The 16,268-nt window shown below is 44.5% G+C and overlaps 1 protein-coding gene across 1 annotated transcript; it reads right to left on the bottom strand.

The window, feature by feature from the left end:
• Positions 1–1,257: 1,257 nt before the first annotated feature.
• On the bottom strand, positions 1,258–8,912 carry LOC139403849 (aromatase-like). The gene is made up of 10 exons (XM_071147003.1): positions 8,543–8,912; positions 7,363–7,422; positions 7,177–7,267; positions 6,628–6,782; positions 6,188–6,367; positions 5,925–6,039; positions 2,809–2,920; positions 2,264–2,426; positions 1,633–1,874; positions 1,258–1,506 (listed from the first exon to the last, which is right to left on the bottom strand). The coding sequence occupies exons 1-10, from the start codon at positions 8,742–8,744 to the stop codon at positions 1,258–1,260; spliced, it is 1,569 nt and encodes a 522-aa protein (XP_071003104.1). The 5' UTR covers positions 8,745–8,912.
• Positions 8,913–16,268: the final 7,356 nt, after the last annotated feature.

The raw sequence follows: 16,268 nt of genomic DNA, 5'->3' as shown, positions 1-16,268 counted from the left end.
GGGGACTGTTGCACACAGGGTCATGCTGACTGCAGGAATGTCCACCAGAGCTGTTTAATGTTCATTTCTCTATTATAAGCCGCCCCCAACAACGTTTGAGAGTATTTGACAGTATATCCAACCGGCCTCACAGCCACAGACCACGTGTAACCACGCCAATGCAGGACCTTCTTCACCTGCAGGATCATCTTAGACCAGCCACACAGATAGATGATGAAACTGAGGAGTATTTCTGTCTGTAATAAAGCCCTTTTCTGGGTGTAAACTAATTCAGATTGGCTGGGCCTGGCTCCTCAGTGGGTGGGCCTATGCCCTCCCAGGCCCACCCATGTCTGTGCCCCTGCCCAGTGATGTGAAATCCATAGATTAGGGCCTAATGATTTCATATCAATTGACTGATTTCCTCATATGAACTGTAACTCAGTAAAATCCTTGACATTGTTGCATGTGGCATTTCTATTTTTGTTGGTTAGGGCTACCTACAGTATGTTTTATATAATACATGGACATCTAACTCACCAAATCGCTCATATTAAATGTTCAGGACAAATATGTAAAACAGGAACCTGTTGTTCCCTTCTCACTGAGACAGTAAGATGGAGGGCATACTCCTATACAGGAGATAAGGGGTTAAATGAGCGTGCCTAAAGGTTGGTAATGATGAACAATAATACAAGGCTGTAAATGTCTCATGAGCTTAGTTCAACTGTCTAACATCATAACACAAATTATAGCTTCATTGTTTAAACTGTATGTATGTTTTAAATATCATGTTGATCTCATGGACAGTCAGTTATAACATCCATAGGTCCAAGGACATCTAATGAATAAACTGAACAGATTGAATAAAACAATATATACAATTTATTTTCACTTCAGCGTCATTTAGTTTTAAAAGTGTGAATGTACAGTTCAGATTCTATAATTATAATGGTGTGTGTGAATCAACAACAAGCGTTTCTTATTACAGATACCATTGGCTACAAAGACATGTCCTCCTGAACATAACTTATTATCATAGAAAACGTCACAAAATAACAAACATACAAATATGAATCAAATACTGACACATTACATATATGGGAAGTAAGTATTATTTTAAGATTAGCCCTAAAATACAATCTTTGTCCCAAATACCACCCCATTTCCTACAGAGTGCACTACTTTTGACCAGAGCCCTGTGAGCCCTAGTGAAAGGTATTGCACTACATAGGGAATAGGTTGTCATTTGGGATGTACCAGTGTCTGAGCCCTGCTCTAAGACTGCTTCCTGGCTTGGTGTCTTGGGAGGAACTTCATGGTGTGAGGCTCCCCCTCCTCCTCCACGGGCTGCTGTGATAGGTTGTTGGTCTGTGGGAGGCGATCTAGGGTCAGGCCCTCGTGAGGACACACAGAGTACCGTGACAAAAGCGTAACCAGGATGGATTTCATCATCACCATGGCAATGTGCTTGCCAACGCAGGATCGAGGACCGGATCCGAAAGGCTGGAAGAAACGATTAGGTATCTGAGAGTGCACGAGAGAGAGAGAGGGAGAGCGACAGAGAGAAATAAATAAATAAATTAGTAAATATCTTTACACCTCAGGGTGCAGATGAATTTCTCCCTGTGATAGTCTTGATTATTCTCTTACATTTTTCTCAAAGTTGTCCAGACTGAACTCATTGGGCTTGAAGAAGAACTCTGATCTGTGCATGCGTCCCATGTTCAGAATGATGTTTGTCCCCTTTGGCACCCGGTAGCCACTGATGACATCATCAGACAGTGCCCGGCGCATGGTAAAGTCCACCACAGGATGGAACCTTAAGGACTCATTGATGAAGCTCTCTAGGACCCTTAGGTTCTGCAGGTCAGAGTTGTGGAGCTCCCTATCACCTACATTGAGAGAGGAGGGAGATGGACATTCAAACAGCCACTTATTCAATATAGCTACATGAACCCCTAAGTTCTATTGGAAAGTACTGTAGTTGTCTGGGTTTGATGGGTCCTGACCTATAACTAGTAAAAAGAGAAAAGCTGCAGCAGGAGGTTCCTCACCTATAACAGTGTCTATCTCTTCTAGAAGCTGTAGCTCTATGTTAACAGATTGTGAAGGTCTGACCTATTATACATTTGAGTCATTTAACAGACACTCTTATCCAGAACGACTTACAGGAGCAATTAGGATTAAGTACCTCGCTCAAAGACACAAAGACAGAATTGAAGTGTTTATCTCTTCTAAAAGCTGTAGCTCTATGTTAACAGATTGTGAAGTGGGGACTCACCTATAGCAGTGTCTATCTCTTCTAGGAGCTGTAGTTCTACGTCAGGGTTCTGTTTGAGAAGCAGCAGCATGAAGAACAGACTGATAGACAGAGTGTCTGGAGCTGCTATCACCATCTCCAATACACACTGCCTCACATTCTCAGCTGACAGCTCCCCATGGCTCTGAAACACACAATCACACTTCAGATTAGTTGACTCACTTTGGTTACTCAGGCTATGTTATTGTTATACATGTTTTAACATAAGAAAGTGGAAACAACCGGCAGAATAGATTATAATATTGTGCAGAGGACATGGGCTGGGGTCAGGGCCAGTGTTAGGATCAATTTCATTTCAATTCAGTCCATTCAGGAAGTACATTGAAATTCTAAAGTTCCATACATGTATATTGACTAATTGAAATGAAATTGAGTTAAGCCTGGGTTTGGGCCTTGCCTAATGCCTAGATCTTTGTCTCAGTGGGCTAAGGCAGTCTTAAGTTGTGCAGACGACCTGTGCTTGGGTTAGTGTTGGGGATAGGGTAACGGCAAGGTCAGGGACTGACCTGTGCAAAGATGAGGTCTGCAGTGAAGTTGATGTGGTCCAGTTTGTCAGCTTCCTGTAGACCTCTTCTCTTCTGGTCGACCAGACTCTCTATAGCATCCTGCAGCTCCTGACTGCAACACAAAAACAGAGCTATACATTAAAACTAATACTTTAAACTTTAATGTATTGCTGTATATATTTAAATAAAACATTATTTAGTAGAATTGTATATGTATATTGTGTATTTGTCATGTGTGAAATGTGCTGTTAAGTGCTCATTGTTGTAATGAAAATGATGGAAGTGGAGAAGCAGGTGCAGATGGAGAGCAATGAAACAATGAAAATGAAAAAATACAAAACAGGAGTAGGGTCTTGACATGAAACACATAATCAATACTGCCTGGGGAATGAACCTAAGGGAGTGACAGATATAAGGGAGGAATCAGTGAAGTGATGGAGTCCAGGTCTCATAATGAGACGAAGTGGGAGCGCCGGAGAGGAGCAGAGGGAGAAGACATGGAGCGCCTGAGAGGAGCAGAGAGAGAAGATGTGGAGCGCCGGAGAGGAGCAGAGGGAGTAGACGTGGAGCGCCGGAGAGGAGCAGAGGGAGAAGACGTGGAGCGCCGGAGAAGAGCAGAGAGAGAAGACGTGGAGCGCCGGAGAGGAGCAGAGAGAGAAGACTTGGAGCGCCGGAGAGGAGCAGAGGGAGTAGAAGTGGAGCGCCGGAGAGGAGCAGAGGGAGTAGACGTGGAGCGCCGGAAAGGAGCAGAGGGAGAAGACATGGAGCGCCGGAGAGGAGCAGAGGGAGAAGACGTGGAGCGCCGGAGAGGAGCAGAGGGAGAAGACGTGGAGCGCCGGAGAGGAGCAGAGAGAGAAGACGTGGAGCACCGGAGAGGAGCAGAGAGAGAAGACGTGGAGCGCCGGAGAGGAGCAGAGGGAGAAGACGTGGAGCGCCGGAGAGGAGCAGAGGGAGAAGACGTGGAGCGCCGGAGAGGAGCAGAGGGAGTAGACGTGGAGTGCCGGAGAGGGGCAGAGGGAGAAGACGTGGAGCACCAGAAAGGAGCAGAGAGAGAAGACGTGGAGCGCCGGAGAGGAGCAGAGGGAGAAGACGTGGAGCGCCGGAGAGGAGCAGAGGGAGAAGACATGGAGTGCCGGAGAGGAGCAGAGGGAGAAGACGTGGAGCGCCGGAGAGGAGCAGAGGGAGAAGACGTGGAGCGCCGGAGAAGAGCAGAGAGAGAAGACGTGGAGCGCCGGAGAGGAGCAGAGGGAGAAGACGTGGAGCGCCGGAGAGGAGCAGAGGGAGAAGACGTGGAGCGCCGGAGAGGAGCAGAGGGAGAAGACGTGGAGCGCCGGAGAGGAGCAGAGGGAGAAGATGTGACAACTGTCTGAATGCCACAACTGAAGTACCTTCTAAAAGAAAAGTAAAGTTATTCTATTCTAGGTCTTTATTTGTATAGTCCAGATAGATGCTCTACAGATGGTCATACTATCAACAAACAAATCTGTTGATAAGAAACTGCTAGTTTACGGTTAAGGTTAGGTTTAGAAAAAGGCTTAGATTAGGGTTAGGGTTAAGTTTAGGGTTAGGATAAGGGTTAAGGTTAGGACTAGGGTTAAGTTTAGAGTTAGGATAAGGGTTAATGTTAGGACTAGGGTTAAGTTTAGGGGTAGGATAAGGGTTAATGTTAGGACTAGGGTTAAGTTTAGGGCTAGGATAAGGGTTGAGGTTAGGACTAGGGTTAAGTTTAGGGTTAGGATAAGGGTTAAGGTTAGGACTAGGGTTAAGTTTAGGGTTAGGATAAGGGTTGAGGTTAGGACTAGGGTTAAGTTTAGGGTTAGGATAAGGGTTAAGGTTAGGACTAGGGTTAAGTTTAGGGCTAGGATAAGGGTTAAGGTTAGGACTAGGGTTAAGTTTAGGGTTAGGATAAGGGTTAAGGTTAGGACTAGGGTTAAGTTTAGGGCTAGGATAAGGGTTAAGGTTAGGACTAGGGTTAAGTTTAGGGCTAGGATAAGGGTTAAGGTTAGGACTAGGGTTAAGTTTAGGGTTAGGATAAGGGTTAAGGTTAGGACTAGGGTTAAGTTTAGGGTTAGGATAAGGGTTAAGGGTAGGACTATGGTTAAGTTTAGGGTTAGGATAAGGGTTAAGGTTAGGACTAGGGTTAAGTTTAGGGTTAGGATAAGGGTTAAGGTTAGGACTAGGGTTAAGTTTAGGGCTAGGATAAGAGTTAAGGTTAGGACTAGGGTTAAGTTTAGGGTTAGGATAAGGGTTAAGGTTAGGACTAGGGTTAAGTTTAGGGTTAGGATAAGGGTTAAGGTTAGGACTAGGGTTAAGTTTAGGGCTAGGATAAGGGTTAAGGTTAGGACTAGGGTTAAGTTTAGGGTTAGGATAAGGGTTAAGGTTATGACTAGGGTTAAGTTTAGGGCTAGGATAAGGGTTGAGGTTAGGACTAGGGTTAAGTTTAGGGTTAGGATAAGGGTTAAGGTTAGGACTAGGGTTAAGTTTAGGGCTAGGATAAGGGTTAAGGTTAGGACTAGGGTTAAGTTTAGGGTTAGGATAAGGGTTAAGGTTAGGACTAGGGTTAAGTTTAGGGCTAGGATAAGGGTTGAGGTTAGGACTAGGGTTAAGTTTAGGGTTAGGATAAGGGTTAAGGTTAGGACTAGGGTTAAGTTTAGGGCTAGGATAAGGGTTGAGGTTAGGACTAGGGTTAAGTTTAGGGTTAGGATAAGGGTTAAGGTTAGGACTAGGGTTAAGTTTAGGGTTAGGATAAGGGTTGAGGTTAGGACTAGGGTTAAGTTTAGGGCTAGGATAAGGGTTGAGGTTAGGACTAGGGTTAAGTTTAGGGTTAGGATAAGGGTTAAGGTTAGGACTAGGGTTAGGGTTAGTAGATAGTTAGTTGACACGTTACTGATAGTCTCTACCTGGAACCAAAAAGGGTTCTTCAAAGGGTTCTCGTATGGGGACAGCCTCCAGGACCCTTTTCGGTTCTAGATCACACCTTTTTTTCTAAGCGTAGAGCATCTACAGATGGACTATCCAAGTGTTACCCTGTTCTATATATAATCCTTAAACGGTTAATATTAGATGTTCTGGATGCCTTGGTAATGATGCTAACTGTTTATAACTGTGTGACTTACGCTGCTCTCCTGTGTTTCTGCTGGATCCAGTCCAACTTGAAGTAGACATCTGGTTTGATCAGCACTGTCTGCCACGTGTCAAAGTACTTCTGAATCTTCTGCAGCAGCTCCTTCTCTAATAATGTCAAATTAAATGTTATAAAGTGGAATAACTTCCCACTTGAAAAGGAAAGTAATGTTGAGTGCTTACATAATTGATGTTCAGATATACTGTTCAGGGTCTAGTGGCTTTATGGCTGTAAGTATAAAAGGCTGTGGCTCACCGTTGAGAGGCACCCCTAGGAACAGTCTGTTAGAGATGTCCACTACTGTACACCTTAGTAGACTCAGGACGTCCACCTGTCCACCCATCAGTCCGTCCGGCCCCTGGAGAGCGTCCAGGTGAGTCTGTGTGGACGAGACACACACGTCTACTGTCTTCTGCAGCCCAGGTCCTGTCAGAGCTGGAACACAGTGGAGATACAGCAGTTTATTACAACATATTGGACGATATCCTGTGAAGATATTGCCAGACTGGCAACAGGCAACTTTTCTAACTTCTCTATTAGTTTGTGTATATGAGAATAGTAATTCAATACAGCAACCTTCTCCTAATGGTTTACCATTTAATATCTAGAATCAGTTATTATGATCAATTAAGTAGTGGTATTGTAATGCCATGCTTATCTTTCTCAATTGATTAAGTCATTGTCTAATTGGTCACCTTTAGCGAAGTAGGTGCGGGTCTTCTTCCATAGAGCCATGTTGCTGTTGAAGATGATGCCTCTCTCATCCATGCCAATACAGCTCAGACCCTGTTTACTGCCGAACCGAGAGGTGTAACGCCCCTGTCTCAGAACATGATGCACTGCAGAGGAACTGTACAGAGAGGGTGGGTACACTGGTATTCACTCTCCGAAGTCTACAAGTCTGTGTCAATAAGTCTAAATGTGTATTACAACATATGTCATCTAGGCTACAAGTAAGCTACAAGTAATCTACAAGTGCTTTTGTGAAATGAAATTCAAACATCTTAATTAAGATATTTCAATTGATTATTGACTGACTGACTGCCTGACTGCTACTGACATCCTGACTGACTGACATCCTGACTGACTGACTGCCTGCTACTGACTGCCTGATTGACTGTGTGACTGACTGACTGCCTGACTGACTGCCTGACTGACTGGCTGATTGACTGCCTGCTACTGACTGCCTGATTGACTGCCTGGTATTGACTGCCTGAATGTGTGATTGACTGCCTGCTACTGACCTGCTGAGTATGAGTGTCTCCTCTCCGTTGATCCAGACCCTGACGATGTCTCCATATTTACTGTTGTAATAGTTACTGGCAGTGCCAATACCTGTACATAGAACATGTATTTAATAAATTATTCCGATACACTATTTGTTATTGTAGCAGATTATAATGTATTGTATTTCATGTTGTAGTAGTTACCTGTCCATATAAACCTGAGGTATGAGAGGAGAGGACCCACACCCAGACAGAAAAAAGGACCTGTCATAGCCAAGAGAGAGAGAGAGAGAGAGAGAGAGACAGAGAGAGAAAGAGACAGAGAGAGAGAGAGAGAGAGACAGAGAGAGAGAGACAGAGAGAGAGCGAGACAGAGAGACAGAGAGAGAGAGAGAGGAGAACAAGAGAGAGAGAGAGACAGAGAGAGAGAGAGAGAGAGAACAATAGAGAGAGAGAGACAGAGAGAGAGAGAGAGAGAGAGGATAACAAGAGAGTGAGAGAGGATAACAAGAGAGAGGGAGAGTGGTCACATAAAATAACTTAACATAGCAGGGTGTTGCATAGCATAGCATGGCATAGCATAGCATAACATAGCGTAGCATAACATGGCATAGCATACATAACATTACATAGAATAGCATAGCATAACACTACATAGCGTTACATATCAATACAATACATAAGTTCACATAACATCACAAATATGATATGTCATTAGTTTATTAAGGAGACAGCTGATTAAACCAGCCAATACAACAGACACAACATAGTAATGCAGTAGTACATAGCATAGACAGCAGCCAATACACTGTGGTCAGACGAGGGACAGGACTCAATCTGCGGTGCATTGTAGAGCGCTGTCCACAATGCACCTTTCAGGCAATGTTCCTGTATTCACAAAGAATCACACAGGCAGCGAAACACAAAACATCTCATCCTGTAATGTACCAGCTTTAACACACAGAACAGCAAAGTTGGTGGATAAATTAAGATGTCCCACTCAGGCTGTTTACCATTCAATGCTTTTTTCACAGTTCCGGGCTCTCCCGTAGGCACTGCATTAGCAGCTGAGTCTGCTCATTGACTGCATATGAACCAGAAAAAAATGAGGGAGTGGGATGTCTCACATCCTCTTCCGTCTCTGAGCATAGATGAAGATATCATATGGATTGAGATAAGATCCCTGCATAGACTTGGACCAACAGTCCTGCTCTGGATGCAACATGCTCAATTATAGAATCACTTTAGCCCAAAATAAGATAATGAACTGTAGCTGGAAAAATCACTGTTGTAATTCAACTTGTTTTTATTATATAAGAATGATAACTAGCAGACTATTGTAACTGACCTGGTAAGGAGTTGTTGTTACTGTATTGTGACTGACCTGGGACAGAGTTGTTGTCTGTGTGACGCCAGGCAGCCAGCAGCAGACAGAGGAGCAGGAGGAGGGACCCCGTTGCCAGGGAGATGCCCTCTGACCTGGTGGCTGTGGCGTTCCGTGACTCGGACACCAACAGGTCGGCTATGACGGTGTCCAAGCACACCGTCGCCATCACACGTCCACACACAGGCGACAACAGATCCATCACACACACATGGTAGACACACTGACGCAATGACACACACACACACACACACTCCACGACCAGCTGCTGAACTGAAGAAACACTGTTGCTTCCGAGGTGATGAAAATGGTCAATCTCTCAAACGGACGCGATACACTCACACTCTGAAACTGAAGCAACAACCCAGACTCCCTGCTACCGGCTTCTCCTGATGGTCTGAGTTCTTGATCAACTCTCACTGGTTCTCTTATAGTCAGCCGTGCCTGGTTACACGCCAGGTCAGGGTAAAGCAAAAGTCAAAACAAAAAGGGAGATTTTAAACAATTTCTGTGTAACCTTGTATCTTAGATCCCGCCATCTCATAAGACCTTGAGTAGGTAGATGGTGGTCCGGTTTCATAGCATGAGCACATGTTGTGAGAGGAGTGTTCCACAGTCACGACATTAAAGACCCCTGACCTCTGTTAGTGCAGCTGGGGTCTCACAACTCTCATTCCTCAAACATCAAAGAGAGGAGGAGAGGACAGAGGTTTGGAGGGAGGAGAGAAGGGAGGTGAGAAAGGAAGAGAGGAGGGAGATGAGGAGGGAGGAGAGAGGAGAGGAGAGGACGGAGGTTTGGAGGGAGGAGAGGAGGGAGATGAGAAAGGAAGAGAGGAGGGAGATGAGAAGTGAGGAGGGAGTAGATGAGGGGAGAGGAGAGGAGAGAGGTAAGGTGAGGAGCGGAGGAGAATCTGAAGAGGGAAGTTCTGTGTTATGTCAGTGTTATCTCTACTTGCTTTCATGCAGTCCTCCATCACTGCAGTCTATCTCTCTCAGTCCCCCTCCTCAACATGACATTAAATAGTTTTATCTGTGATGTGTCACTGAAAGGCTAGACTTGTATCTGAGAGAGAGAGAGAGAGAGAGAGAGAGAGAGAGAGAGAGAGAGAGAGAGAGAGAGAGGGAGAGGGAGAGAGAGAGGGAGAGGGAGAGGGAGAGAGAGAGAGAGGGAAGAGAGGGAGAGGGAGAGGGAGAGGGAGAGGGAGAGGAGAGAGAGGGAGAGAGAGAGAGAGAGAGAGAGAGAGAGAGAGATGTAGAGATGCACCTTGGTTGGAGTGCGGTAGTGAGTCTTTAACTGAATATTCAGATGTTGATCATGGCTGATTTCAAATCCCTGAGAAGCAACAGCAGATAAGGCAAGATATCTGAATCTGCCCAGGAATTTTTATGATGCTTTTGCTCTACTTAAAAGTATATCATAACTTCATCTTGGTGCACTTGATTGAGACCTTCAGTTACACACTTTTTAAAGGATTCAGGCTAAATGGTGAACCTACACAAACCTGTATTTGTACTGTATATGTGCGTGTTCATGTGTGCTCCTTTGCATTTGTCTCTATGGACGTGCACACAATGATAATTACTAATTGAGAAGAACAAACATTGAGTTGAAGAAAGATCAATCAAGTCCGTCAGCTAATGGTGATTGGCAGTATGACCCTCTCGCCAGCAGTACCACTTCTGGCCAGTAGGAGGAGAAGCAGAGCTGTACCTTTAGGATGTCATTAAACACTAGGGAAAACACTTTAGTTCTGTCACAACCAGAGCACTGCCAGACCATTGTGATGATTCATATGACATTATGACAATCATAAAATATGTTGTGGAGGTGCAAACAAATTCCAATTACCACCAAGGAGCCGAAACAGCCGTGTGTTTGTGTACATTTGTATGTGTGAATGTGTATGCATTGGTGTGTGTTTGTTCTGGTCTATGGACCCGTATCTTTAGGCATCCTACTCCTGTACTCAGGGCCCAATGTTTTCCCTGGTCAGGTCATGGGGTCAGGAGAAGAATCCCCTGGCCCAGGTCACTTATACTCATAGTTCTAAACTCATCGAGAATCTTCTCATCCTTCTCAGTATAATCTATAACACAAAGGGCCGTTCTGTTCCCCCTGAGGCATCTGTGCCATTCTACCAGCAGTATAAAGGACTCTGGGAATTCACTCACCTCCCACTGGGCCTGGAGAATGTGCCTTGTTCAAACAGTCGTCTGTCTGTGTTCTGCGTTCTGACGGAGAGGCAGCCTTGATTCAAGTGAATTCCATTCAAGGGGTTTTATTGGCATGGGAAACGTGTGTTTACATTGTCAAAACAAGTGAAATAGACAATAAACAAATGTAAAGTAAACAATCAGAAATGATCAGTAAACATTACACTTACAAAAGTTTCTAAGGAATAGAGACATTTCAAATGTCATATTACTGGCAATATACAGTGTTGTAACAATGTGCAAATAGTTCAAGTAGAAACATAAAAATAAATGAACATACATTTGGAAAAAGCCCCTTGAATTGAAATGTTCTTCACTGGTTGCCCTTTTCTTGTGGCAACATGTCACAAACATTGCTGCTGTGATGTCACACTGTGGCACTTGATAGATATGGGAGTTTATCAGAATGGGGTTTGTTTTGAAATTCTTTATGGGTCTGTGTAATCTAACATGGTCATACATTTGGCAGGAGGTTCGGAAGCACGGTTCAGTTTCCACCTCGTTTTGTGGGCAGTGTGCACATAGCCTGTTTTCTCTTGAGATCCATGTCTGCCTACGGTGGCCTTTCTCAATAGCAAGGCTATACTCACTGAGTCTGTACATAGTCAAAGCTTTCCTTAAGTTTGGGTCAGTAACAGTGGTCAGGTATTCTGCCACTGTGTATTCTCTGTTTAAGGCCAAATAGCATTCTAGTTCGCACAGATTTTTGGTTAATTCTTTCCAACGTGTCAAGTAATTATCTTTTTGCATTCTTGTGATTTGGTTGGGTCTAACTGTGTTGCTGTCCTGGGGCTCTGTGGGGTCTGTTTGTGTTTGTGAACAGAGCTCCAGGACCAGCTTGCTGAGGAGACTCTTCTCCAGGTTCATCTCATGGCTTGGTTATGGAAGGTTTGGGAGTCACTTCCTTTCAGGTGGTTGGAGAATTGAACAGCTCTTTTCAGGATTTGGATGATAAGAGGGTATTGTCCTAATTCTGGTGTTTTACTTGGTGTTTTACGTTGTATACGGGGGATGATTGTCCATTGTGAATGATTGATTGGTAAACAGACCCCAGACCACAGAACCATAAAGGGCGATGGGTTATATAACTGATTATTTTTTTTTTTTACCAGATCCTATTTGGGATGTCAAATGTGATGTTCCTTTTGATGGCATGGAAGGTCCTTCTGGAAGGTCCTTCACCACTGACTATTTGATGGTTAAAACCATGGATTCTCTGGCATTTGATATTGGAGCAAGTGTCTTTGTATCTGTGTCTGTAGGTACATGCATATGGCATATTTCGCTGTGTGTGTGTGTGTGTGTGTGTGTGTGTGTGTGTGTGTGTATCATTGTCTCCCTGTCCCCCTTATATCAGTGTAAGCCTGTGTTTTTGTTCCCATTAGGGTTCCCACTCTTAAAGCCAGTGACTGAAATTCTTTATCAAAATATATGAAAAACATGTTAACGTAACCTTTCTCTCTCATCTTTGTCCTTGGAGAGTTGACCATCTCTGCTCAATCCAGTCTGTCCTTAGGGAGTTGACTATCTCTGCTCAAGCCAGTCTGTCCTTAGGGAGTTAACTATCTCTGGTCAATCCAGCCTTTGTCATTAGGGAGTTGACTATCTCTGCTCAATCCAGTCTGTCCTTAGGGAGTTGACTGTCTCTGGTCAATCCAGTCTGTCCTTAGGGAGTTGACTATCTCTGCTCAATCCAGTCTGTCCTTAGGGAGTTGACTATCTCTGCTCAATCCAGTCTGTCCTTATGGAGTTGACTATCTCTGCTCAATCCAGTCTTTGTCATTAGGGAGTTGACTGTCTCTGGTCAATCCAGTCTTTGTCATTAGGGAGTTGACTATCTCTGGTCAATCCAGCCTGTCCTTAGGGAGTTGACTATCTCTGCTCAATCCAGTCTGTCCTTAGGGAGTTGACTGTCTCTGGTCAATCCAGTCTTTGTCATTAGGGAGTTGACTATCTCTGGTCAATCCAGCCTGTCCTTAGGGAGTTGACTATCTCTGGTCAATCCAGTCTGTCCTTAGGGAGTTGACTATCTCTGCTCAAGCCAGTCTTTGTCCTTTGGGAGTTGACTCTCTCTGGTCAATCCAGCCTTTGTCATTAGGGAGTTGAATGTCTCTGGTCAATCCAGTCTTTGTCATTAGGGAGTTGACTGTCTCTGGTCAATCCAGTCTTTGTCATTAAGGAGTTGACTATCTCTGGTCAATCCAGTCTTTGTCATTAGGGAGTTGACTATCTCTGGTCAATCCAGTCTTTGTCTTTAGGGAGTTAGCTGTCTCTGGTCAATCCAGTCTTAGTCCTTAGGCAGTTGACTATCTCTGGTCAATCCAGTCTTTGTCATTAGGGAGTTGACTATCTCTGGTCAATCCAGTCTTTGTCTTTAGGGAGTTAGCTGTCTCTGGTCAATCCAGTCTTAGTCCTTATGCAGTTGACTATCTCTGCATATTTTTGTCAGGGTATGTGAATTGAATAGGACTGGTCGGATGAAGACGAGATTATTCTGAGAACAGACCTGGCTTTGAAACAGGAAAATATAATTCCCATGCTCAGAGACTTGTATATATTCTCCCGTGTTCCATAATAGAAATATCTACAACATGTAGACACGCTGAACTGCTAGATGTAAAATCATATGTTGGGTTGGATGAGGCTTTTTAAGTTAAATGAGAGCTGTATTCATTGGATACTTCTGTTGATGGTGTCCATTGACTACAGACCTCTGAACATAGTCCCTGTTGCCCACCCCTAACCTTTCACTCATAACCTTTGAACCCTAACCTTTTACCGCGTCACTGACTGTCTGTTCTGGGGGTTTGCAAAAAATGCAGAAAAGGGGGATTCTCCACTGTTGAGAGAGAGAGAGAGAGAGAGAGAGACAGAGAGAGAGAGAGAGAGACTTCGGCAAAGTCTGGAATGAGAGTCACTTTGCCCACTCACTCCTCTGCAGTTAGGTCACAATGTGATTTGTTCCCCAGTGTTCCCATTCTGTCCTGTTCACCAACTTTAACCCAGGACTTGGGGGGGAAAGGAGATGAGGTATTTTGGACTATGCTGAAGGAAAGGCGACTAGGAAAAGAGTGTTCTGATGAAGCAAAGGAGGTAAGGAAAGGAGGGTTCTGATTAAGTAAAGGAGATTAAGAAAGAAGGGTTCTGGTGAAGGAAATGAGGTGAGGAAAGGAGGCAGGGAAAGGAGGGTAGTGAAGGCTATCAGGACACAGCAGGTCAATAGACAGCTGGTCGTTATGAACATACTGCCAAGCCAGCTGGGAAGACATCTGCACTGGTGGAGTAGGAGGAGGAGAGGAAAGGAACGTTCTCACAGCCACTGCCAATGGAAGAGGAAGAGAAAAGACAAAGACAGAGAGAGTAGAAGAAAACAGAGAATAGTAAAAGAGAGAGAGAATATAGTTGTTGGATAGAGTGGGTTGCAGAGGAACTGTCAATCCGTTTGAATATACATCGTATATTTGACAGAACCTTTTTTGATCTGTTTCCTCTCTATCCTTGACCTTTTAATGGTCTGAGCATCCCGGGGCTGTTCTATCAGTATAAACTAGAGCTCAGTAGAGCAAGTGGCTGTTGGTTAAAGGAGGGTGTGAGTAGTGAAGTCTCTCTGGGTGCATACCATATAGCACCCTATTCACTATTTAGCACATTATGGACCCTGGTCAAAAGTAGTGCACTTTTGTATGTGCATTTGGAAATTCACACAGGACACCGGATAAGACAGGAGAAATACTCCAGATATAACAGACTGACCCTAGCCCCCCGACATATAAACTACTGCAGCATAAATACTAGAGGCTGAGATAGGAGGGGTCAGGAGACACTGTGGTCCCATCTGATGATACCCCCGGACAGGGCCAAACATGCAGGATATAACCCCACCCTCTTTGCCAAAGCACAGCCCCCACACCACTAGAGGGATATCTTCAACCACCAACTTACCATCCTGACACAAGGCCGAGTATAGCCCACAAAGATCTCCACCACGGCACAACCCAAGGAGGGGAGCCAACCCAGACAGGAAGACCACGTCAGTGACTCAACCCACTCAAGTGACGCACCCTTCCTGGAGACGGCATGGAAGAGCATCAGTAAGCCAGTGACTCATCCCCTGTAATAGGGTTAGAGGCAGAGAATCCCAGTGGAGAGAGGGGAACCGGGCAGGCAGAGACAGTAAGGGCGGTTCGTTGCTCCAGTGCCTTTCTGTTCACCTTCACACTCCTGGGCCAGACTACACTCAATCATAGGACCTACTGAAGAGATGAGTCTTCAATTAAGACGAGTCTGCGTCTCTCACATGGGTAGGCAGACCATTCCATAAAAATGGAGCTCTATAGGAGAAAGCCCTGCCTCCTTGCTTAGAAATTCTAAGGACAATTAGGAGGCCTGCGTCTTGTGACCGTAGCGTACGTGTAGGTATGTACGGCAGGACCAAATCGGAAAGATAGGTAGGAGCAAGCCCATGTAATGCTTTGTAGGTTAGCAGTAAAACCTTGAAATCAGCCCTTGCCTTGACAGAAAGCCAGTGTAGGGAGGCTAGCACTGGAGTAATATGATCAAATTTTTGGGTTCTAGTCAGGATTCTAGCAGCCATACTTAGCACTAACTGAAGTTTATTTAGTGCTTTATCCGGGTAGCGGGAAAGTAGAGCATTGCAGTAGTTTAACCTAGAAGAAACAAAAGCATGGATTAATTTTTCTGCATAATTTTTGGACAGAAAATTTCAGATTTTTGCAATTTTATGTAGATGGAAAAAAGCTGTCCTTGAAACAGTCTTGATATGTTCGTCAAAAGAGAGATCAGGGTCCAGAGTAACGCCGAGGTCCTTCACAGTTTTATTTGAGGCGACTGTACAACCATCAAGATTAATTGTCAGATTCAACAGAAGATCTCTTTGTTTCTTGGGACCTAGAACAAGCATCTCTGTTTTGTCCGAGTTTAAAAGTAGAAAGATTGCAGCCATCCACTACCTTATGTCTGAAACACAGACTTCCAGCGAGGGCAATTTTCGTGCTTCACCACCGTTTCATTGAAATGTACAGCTGTATGTCATCCGCATAGCAGTGAAAGTTACTGTTATGTTTTCGAATGACATCCCCAAGAGGTAAAATATATAGTGAAAACAATAGTGGTCCTAAAACGGAGCCTTATGGAACACTAAATGTATAGTTGATTTGTCAGAGGACAAACCATTCACAGAGACAAACTGATATCTTTCCGACAGATAAGATCTAAACCAGGCCAGAACTTGTCCGTGTAGACCAATTTGGGTTTCCAATCTCTCCAATAGAATGTGGTGATCGATGGTATCAAAAGCAGCACTAAGGTCTAGGAGCACGAGGACAGATGCAGAGCCTCGGTCTGACGCCATTAAAAGGTAATTTACCACCTTCACAAGTGCAGTCTCAGTGCTATGATGGGGTCTAAAACCAGACTGAAGCATTTCGTATACATTGTTTGTCTTCAGGAAGGCGGTGAGTTGCTGCGCAACAACCTTTTCAAACGTTTTTGA

Source organism: Oncorhynchus clarkii, unplaced genomic scaffold (genome assembly GCF_045791955.1).
Source record: "Oncorhynchus clarkii lewisi isolate Uvic-CL-2024 unplaced genomic scaffold, UVic_Ocla_1.0 unplaced_contig_3730_pilon_pilon, whole genome shotgun sequence".
Taxonomy (NCBI): domain Eukaryota; kingdom Metazoa; phylum Chordata; class Actinopteri; order Salmoniformes; family Salmonidae; genus Oncorhynchus; species Oncorhynchus clarkii.
This window is presented reverse-complemented; position numbering and strand designations above follow the sequence as displayed.

What these genes read in the sequence shown, in the direction of transcription:
- LOC139403849 (XM_071147003.1), bottom strand. Translation starts at nt 8,744, where the DNA reads ATGGATCTGTTGTCGCCTGTGTGTGGACGTGTGATGGCGACGGTGTGC. An exon ending in CCGCACCTACTTCGCTAAAG is followed by an intron (nt 6,368 to 6,627) that starts GTGACCAATTAG and finishes ACTGTGTTCCAG; the next exon opens with CTCTGACAGGACCTGGGCTG. An exon ending in TGGACAACTTTGAGAAAAAT is followed by an intron (nt 1,507 to 1,632) that starts GTAAGAGAATAA and finishes GTGCACTCTCAG; the next exon opens with ATACCTAATCGTTTCTTCCA.